At 38.1% G+C, this 18,667-nt stretch overlaps 1 protein-coding gene across 2 annotated transcripts in view; it reads left to right on the top strand.

Moving 5' to 3' along the window:
* Positions 1-18,667, top strand: part of dock1.L (dedicator of cytokinesis 1 L homeolog) — a 269,367-nt gene that overhangs the window by 155,614 nt on the left and 95,086 nt on the right. For both annotated transcript variants that reach the window (XM_041568646.1, XM_018225171.2), the window contains exons 28-29: positions 11,881-11,982; positions 13,175-13,269. In XM_041568646.1, coding sequence (XP_041424580.1) covers positions 11,881-11,982; positions 13,175-13,269 — 197 coding nt within the window. The remainder of the gene's footprint in view (positions 1-11,880; positions 11,983-13,174; positions 13,270-18,667) is intronic.

Below are 18,667 nucleotides of genomic sequence, written 5' to 3'. Positions count from 1 at the left end.
AACACAAGTATTATTATTATTCTGGCTCACATTGAACAAGGTGGCACTACAATGAGGCGAGACTAAATCACAAACTTTCCATTCTGGACTTCAGGTTCTCTGTTGTTATGCTGCTGTTTTGCTTCATGTTGTTAAATTGCTATGGGAGAGCAGAGCGTGATCTGTCCAATTTCTGGCCATGTATTGGTCAGGCTGGAGGTTGGGAGGGCCCCATATGTGGGCCAATAGGCTTCCAGCTAGGTCTGGAGGGGCAGCTTTGGTGGCTATTATTGGCCAGTGTGTGGCCACCTTGCTTTTCTCTGCTAAAATGATATTGTAAAGACCTTGGGATCTGTGTGCCAGGCTGAAATGATTACATTGATCCTTAGGATAGCGGCTGTCAGCTGACACTAATCCTGCTTGAAAAGACTGTAAATAATTTCATCCATCTCTATGAAGCAGCTATTATTCACATGTTGTGATGAGCTAAATCTTTCACCAAGTTTCATTGCAAAAATGATGCCCATGAAAAAAAAATGTTTGTTGCCCATAGACTTCAATGCATTCTGGTGAATTTTTCAGGCGCTTAGCAAATTTTCGTGCAATCGGGTCAGATTCGCCATCGCTATTCACATGCCTTCCTTCTCTATTAGTGCCAGGTCCAGTTTACATGGGTCTGTCTGTGCACCAATCCAGTCTATTGATCCTCAAATTCCTACACACTTTTATCCTTCTTGGCTACCTGTATACTACAAGTAGGGGTTACCACCTTTTCTGGAAAAAAATACCGGACTTCCTATAGATTTATCTTTTTTCCCTATTAATAACAGTGGGATCAGCCATCATTTTTACTGGCCAGGCCAGTAAAATACCGGCCTGGTGGCAACCCTAACTACAAGTCTTTATCATACAGATCTGATGTATATCGTACCCATTATCTTGAAAGCTCCCAATTACGGAAAGGCCTTCTCCCATAGATTCCATTTTATCCAAATAATCCAATTTAAAAAATAAATAAAAAAAGATTACCTTTTTCTTACCTGTAATAATAAAACAGTGTACTTGATCCCAACTAAGATATAATTCATCCTTTTTGTTGGCGCAAAAGACTTAAGGTATAAAGATCCAAATTACGGAAAGATTACTTATGTGGAAAACCCTAGGTCCCAAGCATTTTGGATAACAGGTCCCATACTTATTGTCTCGTCAAACAGATGGATACTGTACAAGAATCCATACACAGCATGTAATACAGGTATAAGACCAGTTATCCAGAATGCTCGGGACCTGGGGTTTTCAAGATAAGGGATCTTTCTGTAATTTGGATCTTCATACCTTAAGTCTACTAGTAAATCATATAAACATTAAATAACCCCAATAGGCTGGTTTTGCTTCCAATAAGGACTAATTATATCTTAGTTGGGATCAAGTACAAGGAACTGTTTTATTATTACAGAGAAAAGGGAAATAATTTGGATCATTCTGATAAAACGGAGTCTATTGGCTTTCTGGATAATTGGTTTCCGGATAACGGTTCCCACGCCTGTATTGCTCTTAAATTGATGGGGTAAGTTGTTGCTTCATTAGGGATTAGCCTGATTTTTACTCGCTGTGTGTTTCTAATCTTATTCTACGGAATGATGTTTCCTCAATGCAGTATCCCAAATAGACATGATGCTTTTTATTCTAGGGTTGCACCGAATCCAGGATTCGGTTCGGGATTCGGCCTTTTTCAGCAGGATTCGTGTTCGGCCGAATCCTTCTAACTGGCCGAAATGAATCCTAATGTTCATATGCAAATTAAGGGCAGGGAGGGAAATCACGACACAACAAGGAAGTACAAATTGTTTTCCCCTTCCCATTTGCATATACAAATTAGGATTCGGTATTCGGCCGAATCTTTCGCGAAGGATTCAGAGGTTCCGCTGAATCCAAAATAGTGGATTCGGTGCATCAATCCCTATTTTATTCACTTACTGTGCATTTACATGTTTTCCCCTTCCCACCCCAATTTGCATATGCGAATTAGGATTCTGTTCGGTATTCGGCCGAATCTTTTGCGAAGGATTCAGGGGTTCGGCCGAATCCAAAATAGTGGATTCAGTGCATCCCTAGTTTTGATTAATGTTTATAATGTTTAGTAGACATACGGTATGGAGATCCAATATCCGGAAATCCTAGGTCCGGAGCATTCTGGATAATCGGTCCCATATCTGTATAGAAAAACATTATGCATTCGTAATAGTAAATGTTTTTTTATAACACGTACCATCATATTTCCAGTGAGATCCTCAGGAAGGTTTCCTCTCCCCCGAATTTCTGTCCATATTTCATTTTCAAATTTCTGTCCAGATCAGCTGTTCGGAGCTGTACAGGGGTGTAAAATAGGACAAGGTGCTGAATGATACGAAACAGATTTATCCTGCGTTCCTATACTGTGGTTTTGCCTAAAACATATTTTCCAAATATAACCCAGTAGTTAATGCTCCGAGGCCCTGACATCTGTCTTCTGCTGGATTCATGTGTGTATGGCAGTTTGATGGGCTCGACTAATCCCAGAAGAGCTTCATCTGTTTGTGTGTTCTCTCGATGTGCCATGAATATAGAGCACCTCCACAATCAAACCCTCGTTCTTATTTTAATTGTTTTATAAGCACTTTATTTTATAGCTCTCCCACTGGCTATAAGAATGTGGCTTTTGCTGAGATGGTTTTCTGATATATCTTACTCTTTATTTAATATTAAATTTTGTCATACTGAAATACGAAACTTTGTAAATACAATCAATGAAATATTCTGCATTGTTTCTGAAATAATCTAGTTTATCTTCACTGTTCCTCTCTTCTGTTTCTCTTCATTCTGTCTTCATGCAGCAGTTGGGTCAGATAGTCATTGACAGTTAGATCTAATAATATAATAAGGGGGGCTTTATTTCCTAGCAGATGACTTAGAGTTAGGGATGGGCGAATTTGACCCGTCTATGGGCGTCAAAAAAAGTCTATGGGCGTCATTTTTTCGGCGAAACAAGGCGAAAAAATTCGCCCATCCCTACTTAGAGTTCAATCAAATAACTGATTCCAGTACAGGTATGGGATCCGTTATCCCGAAAGCTCCAAATTACTGAATGGTCGTCTCCCATAGACTCCATTTTATCCAAATAATCTAAATTTTTGAAAATGAATCAACCCACAGTCCTGGATCGTGACTGAAATGTCCCGACTTTCTTTTTGACCTCCTGCACTGAACAGCCAGAAAAAGATACAAAGTTTCTAACTTTCTGGCTTTTGGCAGAGAGCCCAGAATATGTTCCAGGAGCACTTAAAGGGGAACCATCACCCAAAAAAATTATTAAAAATCCTATTTTATCACATTAGTCAAGCAAAATGAACTTTAATTACACTGTATAAATTATTTGAATCTTGCTTCCTTCAGTCTGGGAATTCATAATTATAACAAGCAGGCAGGAGCCATTTTGTGGACATTGTTATTAAGACAAGCCTTGTATCATCTCAGAATCTTGTTTGTGCACCAGAATGGGGGACCTGATGTCCATCCCCATGCCCTGGCTACACAATTAAATGGTGAAGAGAACAGGGGGAATGTGGGGAGAGCAGTGACATCTGGGAAGTGCTGAATGGAAAGTGAAAGTAATTGTCTGCCTAAGGCATAGAGGAGGGGCAGACAATATTTGATTGACAGCTGAGATGTTTAAATGAGCTTACAACAGCTATGAATGCTTTAATAAACAATAGAAATTTGATTTCATGTTTAATTTGAAAAGGACTTTTATTATACAGCTTTTTGTGTCTGCGTGACAGATGCCTTTTAAGATACATGCGTAACAATTTAAGATAAGCAAAGAAACTATTGTAACACTTTAAGATAAGGAGGTCTCTTTGGAAACTGACTTAAAGGGCAACTCACCTTTATTAGCAAAACTGTAATAACTGGAAAAAAACACAGAAATGTCCCTGTCTCTGGTGTTTGAGTCTGGCAGCTCAGTAATTCAGGGGAAGATTCTGAACTGTTACAATTTTACAACATTAGTTGATCCATTTCTCAGCAGCATCTCTGGAGTATTAGCAACTAGTGTATCAATTCTAACAGCTGTTTGTTATGAAACCCAGAGATTCTGCTCAGCAGGGACAAAGATAAGAAATGTATCAACTAAATGTATCAATTTAGAACAGTTTATAGGGTCAGCAACCCCCCCTCCCAGAGCTGCTACAGAAGGAGAGAAATTACACTTTACTCTTCAATATTAGAAAAACCGTCACACATAGAGAATAGAAAGTCATTGGAAAAAGTTATTTCTGGTGATCTATCTGAAACCAACTAGTTGTTTGAAGGTGAACAACCCCTTTAAAGTTAAAAAAAAAACAAATAATTTTGATTTACTAATTATTTTCCAAGCTACTCCCAATTTTTAGTAAACCAAAATCAGGACATTGTTTGAAATGACATATTGAAATTAGTAAGAAATGAAGTTCATTGAACTGTATACTGTATCACTTTGCCTGCAGCTTCATGCCTTTATATATAATCATTGCACTCCACTGGGATGTCTAACATGCTTATATTTTATGTCCGGCATTATTGTACCTCCCCTGTGATGTGCAATATATTTTATGTTTGGGGATTTAACACCGTTAAAATCCATCCAGACTCCTAGAGGGCAAAAGGACCGGTCCCTGGATCAACTTTGTAGTAAGAAATAAATTCTGTTAACGTTGTATTTCTTCCCTTTGCTTAAACAGCATCCAGACCTTTCTTGAAACTATCTAATGTATCTGCCAGTATAACCACTGAGCTGTGCTGTTGATCTTAGGGACCGTCTCACAATATACTATATACTGTATGTATAAAAGTCACAGTACAAGGCTGGTTAGTAATTAATTCAGAGTCACATTACATGGCAGCTCAGAAACCAATGCAATTTGCATCAAAATTTAATAATCAGCCCTGCAGCATCAGCATCTATGATGCATACCTCCCAACTGTCCCATTTTTAGAGGGACAGTCCCTCTTTTGACAGCTCAACCCGCAGTCCCTCGTACTAAACCCGGAGTCCCCTGGACTGGAAATTCCTGTTTTTCTCTGCACTGAACAGCCAGAAAAATAAACAATGTTTCTAACTTAATTGGCTTTTGGCAGAAAGCCCAGCCACCAGGTGCACTTGGAAACTTTTGTAACAATTTTGAGATAAGCAAATAAGTCATTGTAACGATATAAGAGCAATATATTAGCAATTCACCTTTGTTAGCTAAACTGTAATAACTGGAAAAAAAAAAACAGCAATGTGTTCAAAGTTTCATAACCTGCCACATTTTGTAAAATGAACACGGTAATTAGGGGGTGTGGACAAACAAATGGTAGAATCAGAAATTTCTATATAACACAAGTAACCCCTCAAAGTAATGCTGTTTTGAGTCTTCTTTCAAAAGAAAAAAACACATTTCTTTCCGTCTATGGGCTTCTGTATCAGACTTCCAGTTTTCAGCAGAAACTTCCAGGGCTAGGGCTTGAGCATGCTCAGTTTGCTCCTCTCTCCCTCCCTTTCCCGCCCTCCCTGCTGTAATCGGAGCCCAGAGCTATGAGTGAGCAGGGAGAGACTCAAGCAGGAAGTGATGTCACACCAAGCTAATATGGCAGCTGCTATCCTAAACAAACAAACAGCTTCTATAGCTGTTATACTCGGGTATTGTAAAGCATTCTGCAGAATAAATGTAGTGTTATAGCTTGTACTATTGTGGAGTGGAGGGAAGGCAGGTGGGGGATGGGAAAACTAACCCTACGGCTACTTTCAGTCATCATTTGTGCGGGACTTTAGTTACCTTTTCACAACTCCCAGGGACATAAGCATTTTGCATTGACTACATTTATGCAAAAATAAATTCAAAACATAAATTCAAAATCCTCAGGAAACGCACTAAAAGCCATAGCTTCCGCTCATCGTGTATGGCATATCATTACATTTTAATTACGATTTCAGATATTTTAAACTGTAATTCATTATTCATGGTCTGCATTTGGTCGTTTCTAAGTTTTAATACGGCATTGTAGCAGTGTGTACACTTAATAAGTAAATCTTTGCTTCTTAACATAAGAGCTGAAGCAAATTCCTAAAATCCTCAATTTAAATATTCAAATACAAGCTTCTGTCAGATTTGGATTGCATTGATTTTGAGGTTAATCTTTTTTTTTTTTTGCCTAAACCGTTCATCCTTCAGAGAAGGTATTTGTAGCGTAAAATGATAATTACAGCTAAAGCTTGTACTTACTTTTTTTGTCTGAATTTTGCATAATAATAATTTCTATAACTTTTCTGGACGAATATGCAATAATAAAGAACAGGTGCGTGTTGTTTTTAGCCATACTCCAATCTTATAGGGCACTAACACAACAGAGAAAGATGATGTCTACTTGAGTAGACAAGTCCTAGCAAAGATTATTACAAATATTTATGTTGAAAATCTAGGCAAACAAATGTTAAAGTGTAGGGATGCACCGAACACTGCTAATCAGGGTTCTACCAAATCCTGAATCCCCTTCTCCAGAAAAGTCCATGAAATTGATGCACACACAACTATATATATATATATATATATATATATATATATATATATATATATATATATATACACACACACACACATACTAGGGATGCATCGAATACAGGTTTAGGTTTGGAATTCGTCCTTTTTCAGCAGGATTTAGATTCGGGTGAATCCTTCTTCCCAGCCAAATACCAAACCGAATCCTAATTTGCATATGCAAATTAGATGTGGGGGGGGGAATTGCGTGACTTTTTGTCACAAAACAAGGACGTAAAAAATGTTTCCCCTTCCCACCACTAATTTGCATATGCATATTCAAATTAGGATTCGGTATTTGGCAATGGATTCGGCAGTCCGGCCGAATCCAAAATAATGGATTCAGTGCATCCCTAATATATACACAGTGAAACCTCAATTTTACATCCCCTGATTTTCTTCAAGTTTTCCATCATTTTCCATTGTTGTTTTGTGGTCCCACTTAAATACTTTTCCCTGATTTGAAATTTTGAAAGTTTTTTAAAATTGGGGTTTTACTGTGTGTGTGTGTGTATATATATATATATATATATATATATATATCTCTACAGTATATATATATATATATATCTACAGTATATATATATATATATATATCTACAGTATATATATATATATATATATATATATGTGTATATATATATATATATAAATATATATATATATATATATATATATATCACTGATTGGTTACCAGGCATTAACCAATTAGTGAATTTAGGAGGGGCCACATGGGTAGTAGTGTTCTATTATGTTAGACATCCAGTCACTCCAGCCTTTATACATTACATTTTTGCCTTACTATATTAGAATCATTTTTTATTTTGCACAGCCTATCTTTTTACCCAGTTTTTATTTTTACACTGAATAATTCCTTCAAGAGGTCCCGTGCTAAGGAAACAATGACCATGTAGAAATGCTTTGAGTCTGCATCGCAGTGAAAAGCCGGGCATTAGCACAGTAACATTTAAAACAACCACTTCTTGGCGTAATAATGCAGATTGATGGCCTGTTGTGGAAAACATAAGGAAGCCGTGTCAGAATCACTTTAAATGCTGCTCAGACTCTGATATGGCACAATAATAACTTTGATTCCAATCTGCTGTGCACTGACCAGTGGAGAGTACTTGAGCATAATGTTCCTTCAGATTCTATGAAAAGCCTGTTAGCAGCAATGGGTTTTTATGCTACTCGGGACCCAAACGACATGCATACTGAATGATTTCTCTGCCTCTCGCTGATGTATTTTGCAGTTTTTGTCTTAACCTTTGTAACATGTTTTGATTGATGATTATGGCAATCAGACATGACTTGCAACGCAGGCTAATGCATTTCACCAGGAGTGACTGATAGAATACAGTATATGTATTTATTAGGAGAGGCTTAATGTTCCAACCAAAAATGTGCGGAATGCAAGCGCTTGTTTGGCTCATGATGAAGACAAATGTTCTTCTTTATCTCGACTAGAAAACATGTATTTTCTTTAAATTGCCCGTGTCACTGTTCATAATGCTTTTAATAAGTAAACCAATATCTTGGTGTCCACCTGAAATCGCCTGCATTGTAAAAATACAGGAAACATTAAAGGGATACTGTCATGGGAAAAAAATTTTTTTTTCAAAATAAATCAGATAATAGTGCTGCTCCAGCAGAATTCTGCACTGAAATCCATTTCTCAAAAGAGCAAACAGATTTGTTTATATTTAATTTTGAAATCTGACATGGGGCTAGACATATTGTCAATTTCCTAGCTGCACCAAGTCATGTGACTTGTGCTCTAATAAACTTCAATCACTATTTACTGCTGTACTGCAAGTTGGAGTGATATCATCCCTTCCCCCCCCCCCCCCCCCAGCAGCCAAACAAAAAAACAATGGGAAGGTAACCAGATAACAGCTCCCTAACACAAGATAACAGCTGCCTGGTAGATCTAAGAACAACACTCAATAGCAAAAACCCATGTCCCACTGAGACACATTCAGTTACATTAAGAAGGAAAAACAGCAGCCTGCCAGAAAGCATTTCTCTCCTAAAGTGCAGGCACAAGACCAGGGGCAGCTGGGAAATTGACAAAATGTCTAGCCCCATGTCAGATTTCCAAATTAAATATAAACAAATCTGTTTGCTCTTTTGAGAAATGGATTTCAGTGCAGAATTCTGCTGGGGCAGCACTATTAACAGATGTGTTTGGAAAAAAACATGTTTTCCGATGACAGGATCCCTTTAAGGGCAGAGACAGATGCTCAGATTCGGGGAGATTAGTCGCCCAGAAACAAATCTCCTCTTCTTTGGGGCGACTAATCTCCCCAAACTGCCTCCCGGCGGCTCAAATGTAAATCGCCGGCAGGATGACACTCGGAGAGTTTAGTTTTCCGAAGTTGCCTCATGAGAAAACTTGGCGACTTGGAAAAATTAGCAATCCGAGTGCCATCCCACCAGCAATTTAGACTCTAGCCGACGGGAGGCAGTTTGTGGGAGATTAGTCACCCCGAAAAGAGGTGATTTGTCGCGGGGCGACTAAATCTCACCAAATCTGAGCTTGTGTCTCTGGCCTAAGGTGTTAGCACTTCTTTTGTCTGTATTTTAAGGATTCCCAGTGATTACATTCATGATTTCTCCTGGCCTGTAAGGGGGAAACACCCACATTGTGGATAGTATTTTTGACTTTTAGAAGTACAGGTATGGGACCTGTTATCCAGAATGATCACAACTTGGGATTTTCCAGATAACTGATATTTCCGTAATTGGATCTTAGTTTTGTAAAGTCATGTAAAGCTTAAATAAATCCAATAGGCTGGTTTTGCTTCCAATACAGATCTGTTATATCTTAGATGGGATCAAGGACAAGGTGCAGTTTTATTATAACAGAGAAAGATGATTTTTTTTATAACAGAGAAAGAGGATTTTTTAAAATTTGTATAAGAAGGAGTCTATGGGAGACAGTCTTTCTGTACTTCTGAGCTTTCTGGATAACGACATGTTTCCGGATCACTGATACAATAGAATAATTTATGTTTTTGGGACAAACATTTTGCAAAGGCATTCTGTCTGGATGGCTGAGGGTTCTTCTTGTTCACCTGTGTTTAAACAGTAGTAAAATGTACCCACCAGCATCAAGGAGTTGGTTCTAAAACTTTCCATACATGTACACAATCGCGACGCATATCCACATTAACTGAGCATACTGTATCTGAAAATTGGATCTACCGAGGCACTATATGGGATAGTGTATGGCACATTGGTGGCAAAAAAAAACTGCAGCTCCTCTACACTTCTACTGTTCCAGCCTTCTGGCCTAAACGATAACAATAGAAATGCTGCCCCTTGTACAGTTTATATCCATTTCTTTGTATGGCTCCTTTTAGACCAAATGGTCATCTAGTGCTTCTTAAAGGACATGTAAACTCCCCCCCCCCACACAGTGTCGGACTGGGACACCACTAAAAACCATTAGACCAGGGGCCCACTCTAAGTATTATTTTCTTCCTCTGCTCACTCAACCTCTATTCTCCTAGTCTCTTTTCTTTACATACTATAACCTATTTTTCCATCTATTTAGCCTCTTTATTCTCATAGAAATAGGGAATGGCCATGAAATATGCCAAATGTTTAGAAGTAGGAGGGCCCCCTGACACCTGGGCCCACCGGGAGTTTTCCTGGTATCCCGGTGGGCCTGTAAGACACTGCCCCCCCACACACACACACATTTAATCAGTGAACAGCCTCTTTGAAATCTTTAGATACCTGCCACTATGTCTTCTAAAGTGTTAACAGTAAGGCTGCAGCATCCCCTTAAAGGGGATGTAAAGGCAAAAAAATAAAATCCCATTTTTACTTTCTTTAATGAAAAAGAAATCTATCTCCAATATGCTATAATTAACAAATGTGTACCGTTTCTATAAGAAACCTGACTGTATGCAGTGAAATTCCCCCTTCATTTTACTTGTTCTGACAGCTTCAGATAGGAAACTTCACACGGTCCCTAACTGCTCTGCTGGGAAACTGATCATACTATCAAATGGTATTGGGGAGCCCCCCACCTTACTTCCCTGATTTAAAGCAGCTATTTTTTGTTTCCCTGTAGAGCAGCTGGCGACTGTGTAGACACTTGTATTCGCAGATCCAGTGCAGTCTGTATATAATGATTATTAATCCGTCTTGCTGTATCAGCTTCTATGGCAGATATTAATTGACTTGTGCGGTTTTGATAATTTATGACGATCCCTAAGCTTAACCTCCCAACTGAAATCCAGACTACACTGAGCATGTGCAAGGTCTTGGTCTTGCAAAGATGTTTAACATAGTTACCTCCTGTGGCCAACTTTGAAAGCATAAATAATTAGTTTAATTGGTCTTCTGGTGCAGTAAGTTCATGTTTATGTTTTGTATCCAAAATACTCCATTTCTAGCATTATTCTATTTTAGACTTTAGGTCCCTTTTAATCACTTAGAATTCCTTCTCCTCCTCTAACCCACTCTGCCCCATCCCTCAGGAATTTACTTGAGCTGTTGGCTCATGAGCATGCTCAGTTCTTCTCAGCTCAGATTACTAAACACACCCTCCAGTCTAACAGCCAATGAAGAGATAGCATTGCTGGTTCTCATAGCAACTCTAGCTGTCTGATCATATTTGTTTTCTCCCAACCACCGCTCCTGAGCTCAGCTTAACCATTATAGTTCTCGACCCCAACAGAACTTTATCCAACTATGTTGTGCCTGTGTAAACCTGCATTCTGCATTGCATGAACTTTACAGCATACATTTCTCAGTGTTACTGATGATGTGTCAGAGGGAAAATGGCCACCGGGTTAAAGCTGCTATTTGTTGTAGGAAAATGTGATGGCGCTGGCAAATGGAGGGGTATATGCAGTGCAAATGATGTGGCTTGGCTGGGGAAGATATGTTCAACTTATATACATGGTAGGAAAATGTAGGCTTTACATGTCCTTTAAGTGTTCAAAAATCAATGTACAAGGTCGGTTGTGCTGACGTTGGAATAACCCTGGATATCTATACTCTAGGAACAAGCCATGAGCAAGGGCATTTTATATGTATTTAATAAAAGAAAAATCAGTAAATAAAACTGTGAAATCTCTCTGCAAAAATACATTCATGACCTGTGAAGTTTTTAACCATTTACTTATAACAATATCTAGCCAATTTATTTCCTTGTTCCTGGTGATCAATGCGCTCTTTTAAATCCTAACTTCTATATACTGTCCTGTTGCCTTTAGTCTTCCTCTCAGGAAACCTCTAATATTTTGAAGATCAACATGAATACAAATATTTATTTTTTTCTGTATTTTAGGGTAACTTTGTCGCTTCGATGACCGGGATTTTAAGGCAAATGGAAGACTACCACTACGGGCATCTTATAAAGACATTTGGAAAAATGAGGACTGATGTTGTGGTAGGTTTTACAGTGTCCTATTTATTGCTGAATGATAATATAATAATAAAACAGTAGCTTGTGCTTGATCCCAACTAAGATATAAATTATCCTTATTGGAGGCAAAACCAGCCTATTGGGTTTATTTATTGTTTACATGATTTTCTAGTAGACTTAAGGTACAAAGATCCAAATTACAGAAAGATCCATTATCCAGACAACCCTAGGTCCCGAGCTTTCTGGATAACAGGTCCCATACCTGTATCACTAGGCTTTAACATTTATGCTTCCCCTACAAAAGAAAAAAGTGTGCTTAGAACACCGAACTTATTGAAAATGCACAGGTTTGGACTTATTTATAAACACTGAGCAATTTTGCCCCTGGGCAGTAACCGATGGTGACCAATCAAAATTTTTCTTTTCACTGTTTAATCTGCAGCTGGCTGAAATAAATGACACTTGCTGGCTGGTTGCTATGGGCTTCTGCCTATGTGCCAATTTGCCCAGTGTTTATTAATGACCTGTGGAATACAGTGACATGGGCTTCCATTCCCTATCACTGTATGTGAACCATGTGCATGTTCAAAGTCTGGAATTACGGGAAGGCCTTGTCCCATAGACTCCATTTTAAAATACACATTTTTAAAAATGATTTCCTTTTTCTCGGTAATAATAAAACAGTAGCTTGTACTTGATCCCAACTAAGATATAATTAATCCTTATTGGAAGCAAAACCAGCCTATTGGGTTTATTTAATTTTTAAGTGATTGTCTAGTAGACTTAAGGTATGAAAATCCAAATTATGGAAAGATCTGTTATCCTAAAAACCGCTGATCCCGAGCATTCTGGATAACAGGTCCCATACAGGGTCGGACTGGTGGGCCCGGGGCCCACCGGGACTGTTGTCCAGGGTCCCCTTCTGGTCCCCCTACTGTGGCCCTATCTACAATCCGAACATCGGGAGAGGGGGTCTGGCCCAGCGGGGGCCCATGAGGATCGAGCCCACGGGGTTTTTTCCCGGTGTCCCGCCGGGCCAGTCTTCTTCCCCCATTTGAAAAAAATCTAAGGCCAATAGAAATTACAGTTCTGTAGGTAAAAGCCTATTAAAACCCAACAGGATTAAAATTCTGTGCCTTTTGCAACAATACCAGGATTTTACCTTGACATTACCTTGATTGTACCCTTGAAATTCATGCATTTCTCTGGGTTTTAGGACTTTCTGATGGAGACGTTCATTATGTTCAAGAACCTCATTGGAAAAAACGTTTACCCTTTCGACTGGATTATAATGAACATGATGCAAAACAAGTAAGTAACCGTGTGAGATCAATGCATGAAATATTGTGCGGAACCATTATTTGTAATATTTTATAGGTAAAGCTGTAATCACACAGTCAATGGCTGGGCAAGGATTCTGGTTTAGAAATTATGAATGTTGCTACATTGTGCTTTAAAGGGGTTGTTCACCTTCCAAACACTTTTTTTCAATGCAATTGTTTCACATTATTCACCAGAAATAAAGTTTTTTTTCAATTACTTTCCATTTTTTACCATTTTTTCAAAATCTAAGTTTAAAATTAAATTTTTGTGTTTGTCTGGCAGCTCAGTAATCCAGGCTCAGACTCTAAACTGTTACAATTTTGCAATATTTAGTTGATACATTTCTCAGCAGCATCTTTGTAGTGTCAGCAACTATTGTATCAATTCTTACAGCTGCCTGTAATGAAACCCAGAGATTCTGCTCAGCAGGGACAAAGATAAGAAATGTATCAATTTAGGGGGTTATTAATTAAAGTTCAAGAGTTTTTTGATACCTCTAATGAACTCACAACTTGAATTAGAGTCCTGCACGGAACCAATTTTTTAAACCCAACCGTATACCAATTGGACCCGTTACACGACCCGCAAGTACCTTATCCGCAAACCCAACCCACTGACCATCAAGAAACAGGAAGTGCTGTCATTGTAAATCGGAAGTGACATCATTGGAAGTAGGTGTGATCAGAAAAAAATGAGTACAGCTTGCTATTGAGAAGACCTGAGACCTGAACCGCGATCCGCAAACCCAGAGAACCGCCGACCTGCGTCTACACCCACTCCCGAAACAGGGTACCGCAGGTTTTTGCGGGTAACCTGCGGCTACCCGACCCACTGCAGGACTCTAACTTGAATGATATCTTATTTAAGTAAAAACTCGAATGAGGAAAAACCTGAGTTTTGGACAAAAAAAACCTCAAATCACTCGAGTTGTCGGGAAAAACTCGAACATCAAGCAGCCTGTTAACATCTTCAAATGGTTCAAGGGACCTCTGCCACTGACTCCTACATGTCCTCGACAGGTTTTAGATGGTGCATTTTTGGATTCAAGCTATTTCCAGTGTTGGGGTATATTAAATCTCGAATATTCAAGTTTTTTTTTTTAAACTCAAACAATTTCAGTTTTTTTAACCTGAAAATGTGAGGTTTGACCAACAAATAGAACTTGAAAACTCGAATTTTTGTAGAAACCTTGAAAAATCTACCAATGAATATTTAAATTTTCAAACAGTTTACAGGGCCAGCGACCCTCCCCCCCCTCCATCCCAGAGCTGCTTTAGAAGGTAAAAAGTGAAACTTTAGACTTTTATATTAAACAAACAATCACACATAGAAAATAGGAAGTAATTGGAAATAGTCTTTATTTCAGGTGAATTATCTGAAACCAACTGAATAAAAAAAAATGTTGGAAGGTGAACAACCCCTTATGGGTCAGGGCGACTTCGGAAAACGAATCGCGCCAAGTGACATATATAGAAAGAAAGCCCCTATATGAACTGAAAAAGGGCCAGTACAGATATAGGATTTGGTATATGTAGCTCATACAATACAATCTTGAACCCAAAAACAAACACAAATTATTAAAGTGATGCAAACTTGTTTTAGTTTTTGTCAGTACCACCTTAAGGGTCAAGGCACACAGGCAGATTCAGGGGGGATTAGTCACCTGCCGACAAATCTCCTCTTCTATAGGGTGACTAATCTTCCCGAACTGCCTTCCCTACCGGCAGGTTCAAGATTGTATTGTATGAGCTACATATACCAAATCCTATATCTGTACTGGCCCTTTATCATTTCATACAGGGGCTTTCTTTCTATTTCTGAGAGTAAAAAGACAGGAGTTTCTGCACTGTATGTTGTGGCTCTTTCTATAAATTTCACAAAGCAACTATAAAGACAAAAGAGGCAATTTTGCTGTGGTTAGGATGTCTGTTTCCATGAAATATGTGCATTTAGGAGTTTATTTTGTTATTATAGAGCTGCTACTCCATGTAAATCATGTTTAAAGCATTTGACTTTATGCACCACAAAATATAATCCTAAGTGTAAGTGATATTTCCAAAGCAGCCGATATTCAATTCACGTCCTCATTCTAACTGATGATTTAAGGTATCATTGCATTAGGGAGGCACAGAGAACACTTTAAGCACTTGGTTTTGGTGTTATGATATAGCTAAATGAGTGTGTCACAAATAATGCAATATTCTATATATATATATATATATATATATATATATATATATATATATATATATATATATATATATATATATATATATATACATATATATATATATACATATATATACATATATATATATATATATATATATATATATATATATATATATATACATATATATATATACATACACACATATGAAGGCTTCGGCACACACTTATAGGAAAGCTGCGTGGGTGCTATTCAGAAGAATTGTATATCCAGAGAAAAAATGTTGAAGCACACCAGGATTTGTCAATCAAAAATCGAATTTATTGGATCGACGTTTGGGTCCTCACAGGGACCTTTATCAAGATGATCTTGATAAAGATCCCTGTGTGGACCGAAACCTCGATCCAATAAATTAGTTTTTTTGATTGACAAATCCTGGTGTGCTTCAGCATTTTTCTCTGGATATATAAATAAATTATATATATATATATATTTTTTTTTTTATTTTTTTTTTGTGATGTCCTACTGCCTCCCGTACTTTATGTAGGTCAGGTAGAAATTGACTGTTACCACGTTTACAAAATGTTCCAGTCCCTCTGATCCTCTAGACTTGTTTCTGTATGTCTCCTCTCTTTAATAACAATTAAGATGTGACAGTGTATACAGACATGAAACAGGGAATGTGTCTGTCCTTCTGGTTTGTAGCAATTCACAAGGTCAAAAGATTAATTTAATTTAGTGTCACTAGTGGTATCATGTGAAGGGCTGTTTTTGTTTTTTCTTCTTTCTTAAAAGGCCAGTTGAAAAGCAGCACTTTGAATTCCAAATTAATAAAAGATGTTTTTCAGAAAAGAGTACATGGCCTCTCCATGGAATGACTGTCAGCCTGGGCTGCCTAATTGTTTTCCTCTCAGTCTATATAATTATGTATATTTGTATATTTTTCATAGAGTAAACTTTATAAAGCCCTAGTCTGACCATGAATCGCTTTCCCCCACAGTACCATTACAGAACCATTACAGAACCATTACAGACATAAAAATCCCTACTACCTGTACTACTATAGGCACCATCTCTCCCTACTATACCTGCTATCCCAGAGTCACACTCCCTTCCCAGAGACTATTATCCCACTGTTACTATAGGCACCATCTCTCCCTACTATACCTGCTATCCCACAGTCACACTCCCTTCCCAGAGACTATTATCCCACTGTTACTATAGGCTCCATCTCTCCCTACTATACCTGCTATCCTACAGTCACACTCCCTTCCCAGAGACTATTATCCCACTGTTACTATAGGCACCATCTCTCCCTACTATACCTGCTATCCCACAGTCACAGTCCCTTCCCAGAGACTATTATCCACTGTTACTATAGGCACCATCTCTCTCCCTACTTTACCTGCTATCCCACAGTCACACTCCCTTCCCAGAGACTATTATCCACTGTTACTATAGGCACCATCTCTCCCTACTATACCTGCTATCCCACAGTCACACTCCCTTCCCAGAGAGTATTATCCCTCTGCTACTATAGGCACCATCTCTCCCTACTATACCTGCTATCCCACAGTCACAGTCCCTTCCCAGAGACTATTATCCACTGTTACTATAGGCACCATCTCTCTCCCTACTTTACCTGCTATCCCACAGTCACACTCCCTTCCCAGAGACTATTATCCACTGTTACTATAGGCACCATCTCTCCCTACTATACCTGCTATCCCACAGTCACACTCCCTTCCCAGAGAGTATTATCCCTCTGCTACTATAGGCAGTATCTCTTCTACTATACCTGATATCTCACAGTCACAGTGTGTTTGCAGAGGCTATTTTCTTCAACCAGTCCCTTTCCTGCATGTTCTAAGCATGTTTGGCTCTTGAAATTGGCCATAAATATTCTATACTCTTACATAGTCTGCTTCTTCTCCTCTGTATCAGAATTTCCTCATATTTTATACAATATGGAAAATTGAAGCTGCAGGACATTAGCCAGGTGCTCCAGGCAATAGCTCTTCCTGTTAATAATAATCCAAGTATCCAATGCTAAGTAAGGGGTTAATTTTTTTTTACTGGTTTGTGTTGTAGTTTTTGTTGCAGTGAAACCTGAAAACCTTAAACCTGCGTGAATAAAATAAATTACTTTAGTCGTGTTTCATCTTACATCTTCAGGACCATGTAAATGAATATTGATGCCGTGTTTGTTGTCATACATCATTAACAACTAGGTTTTTTTTATTTTTTTTTAAGAAAAGTACATTTTCCTTGAGTTTGATGATGGGGAAGTGATTTATGAGAGTAATAACAAAACTTTATTTTATATTTTTCCACCAACATTTTTAATTATGGAGCTTGACCGACAGTGGAGGGAGGTTTATAATCACAAAAATAGTTATTAAAAAAAAAAAATCTTTTCTAATTTAATTTTAGGTTATGACTCTAATCTAACGACTTTACGCTTGGGGAGTCTTGCCACTGGTTCTTTCTGAGCAGAACTAGAGTATTGATCTGGGCACACTCATTTATAGTGACAAGGCAGGTATTTTTAAGGAAAAGCAAACGCTTTACTTTTCTGTTACTTGCTCCAGTTAATGGTGTCCAGTATTTTTGGGTTTCTGTCTACAATTATCTTCTTATTTTTTGTTAGAGTGTGGGAAACTTCCTGCCCTTCTACCCTTTCAACTGGGCATTCTGGGAGTTTTAGGTGTATAATTCCCTATTTATGTATATAAATCCATATATTATTTATGTTTATTCCCCCAGCCCTTTTACATCATGCTGATCAGCGCCTGGCCCAGTGGAGCTTGCAATCTAAGTCCCATTACATTAGCAATATGGTCGGTTTTATCAGGAGCCAAATAACATAAATCTGAGATCTAGGGACAGATTTATTAAGGTTCAAATTGTTGATTCGAATTTTCGAGTTGGATTTTTGGTCAAAACTCACAAAATCGATTTGGTAATAATCCGAATTTGATCATATCTGGACCCTGGGAATAACTCAGGTCCAGTGACCCATTTGAAGATGTTAATAGATTTCTTGACATTCAAGTTTTTTTCGGAGAAATGTGTTTTGAATTCAATTCGAGTTTTTGGGTAGGTAATATTCATTTGAATTTTAGATATTCAAGTTTTTTCTTAAATAAGATACTATTCGAATTTCAAGGTCATTCAAGTTCATTCAAGTGAAAAAAAAACTTGACCGTTGATAAA

This window comes from Xenopus laevis, chromosome 7L, assembly GCF_017654675.1.
Source record: "Xenopus laevis strain J_2021 chromosome 7L, Xenopus_laevis_v10.1, whole genome shotgun sequence".
In the NCBI taxonomy this organism is placed as follows: domain Eukaryota; kingdom Metazoa; phylum Chordata; class Amphibia; order Anura; family Pipidae; genus Xenopus; species Xenopus laevis.
This window is presented reverse-complemented; position numbering and strand designations above follow the sequence as displayed.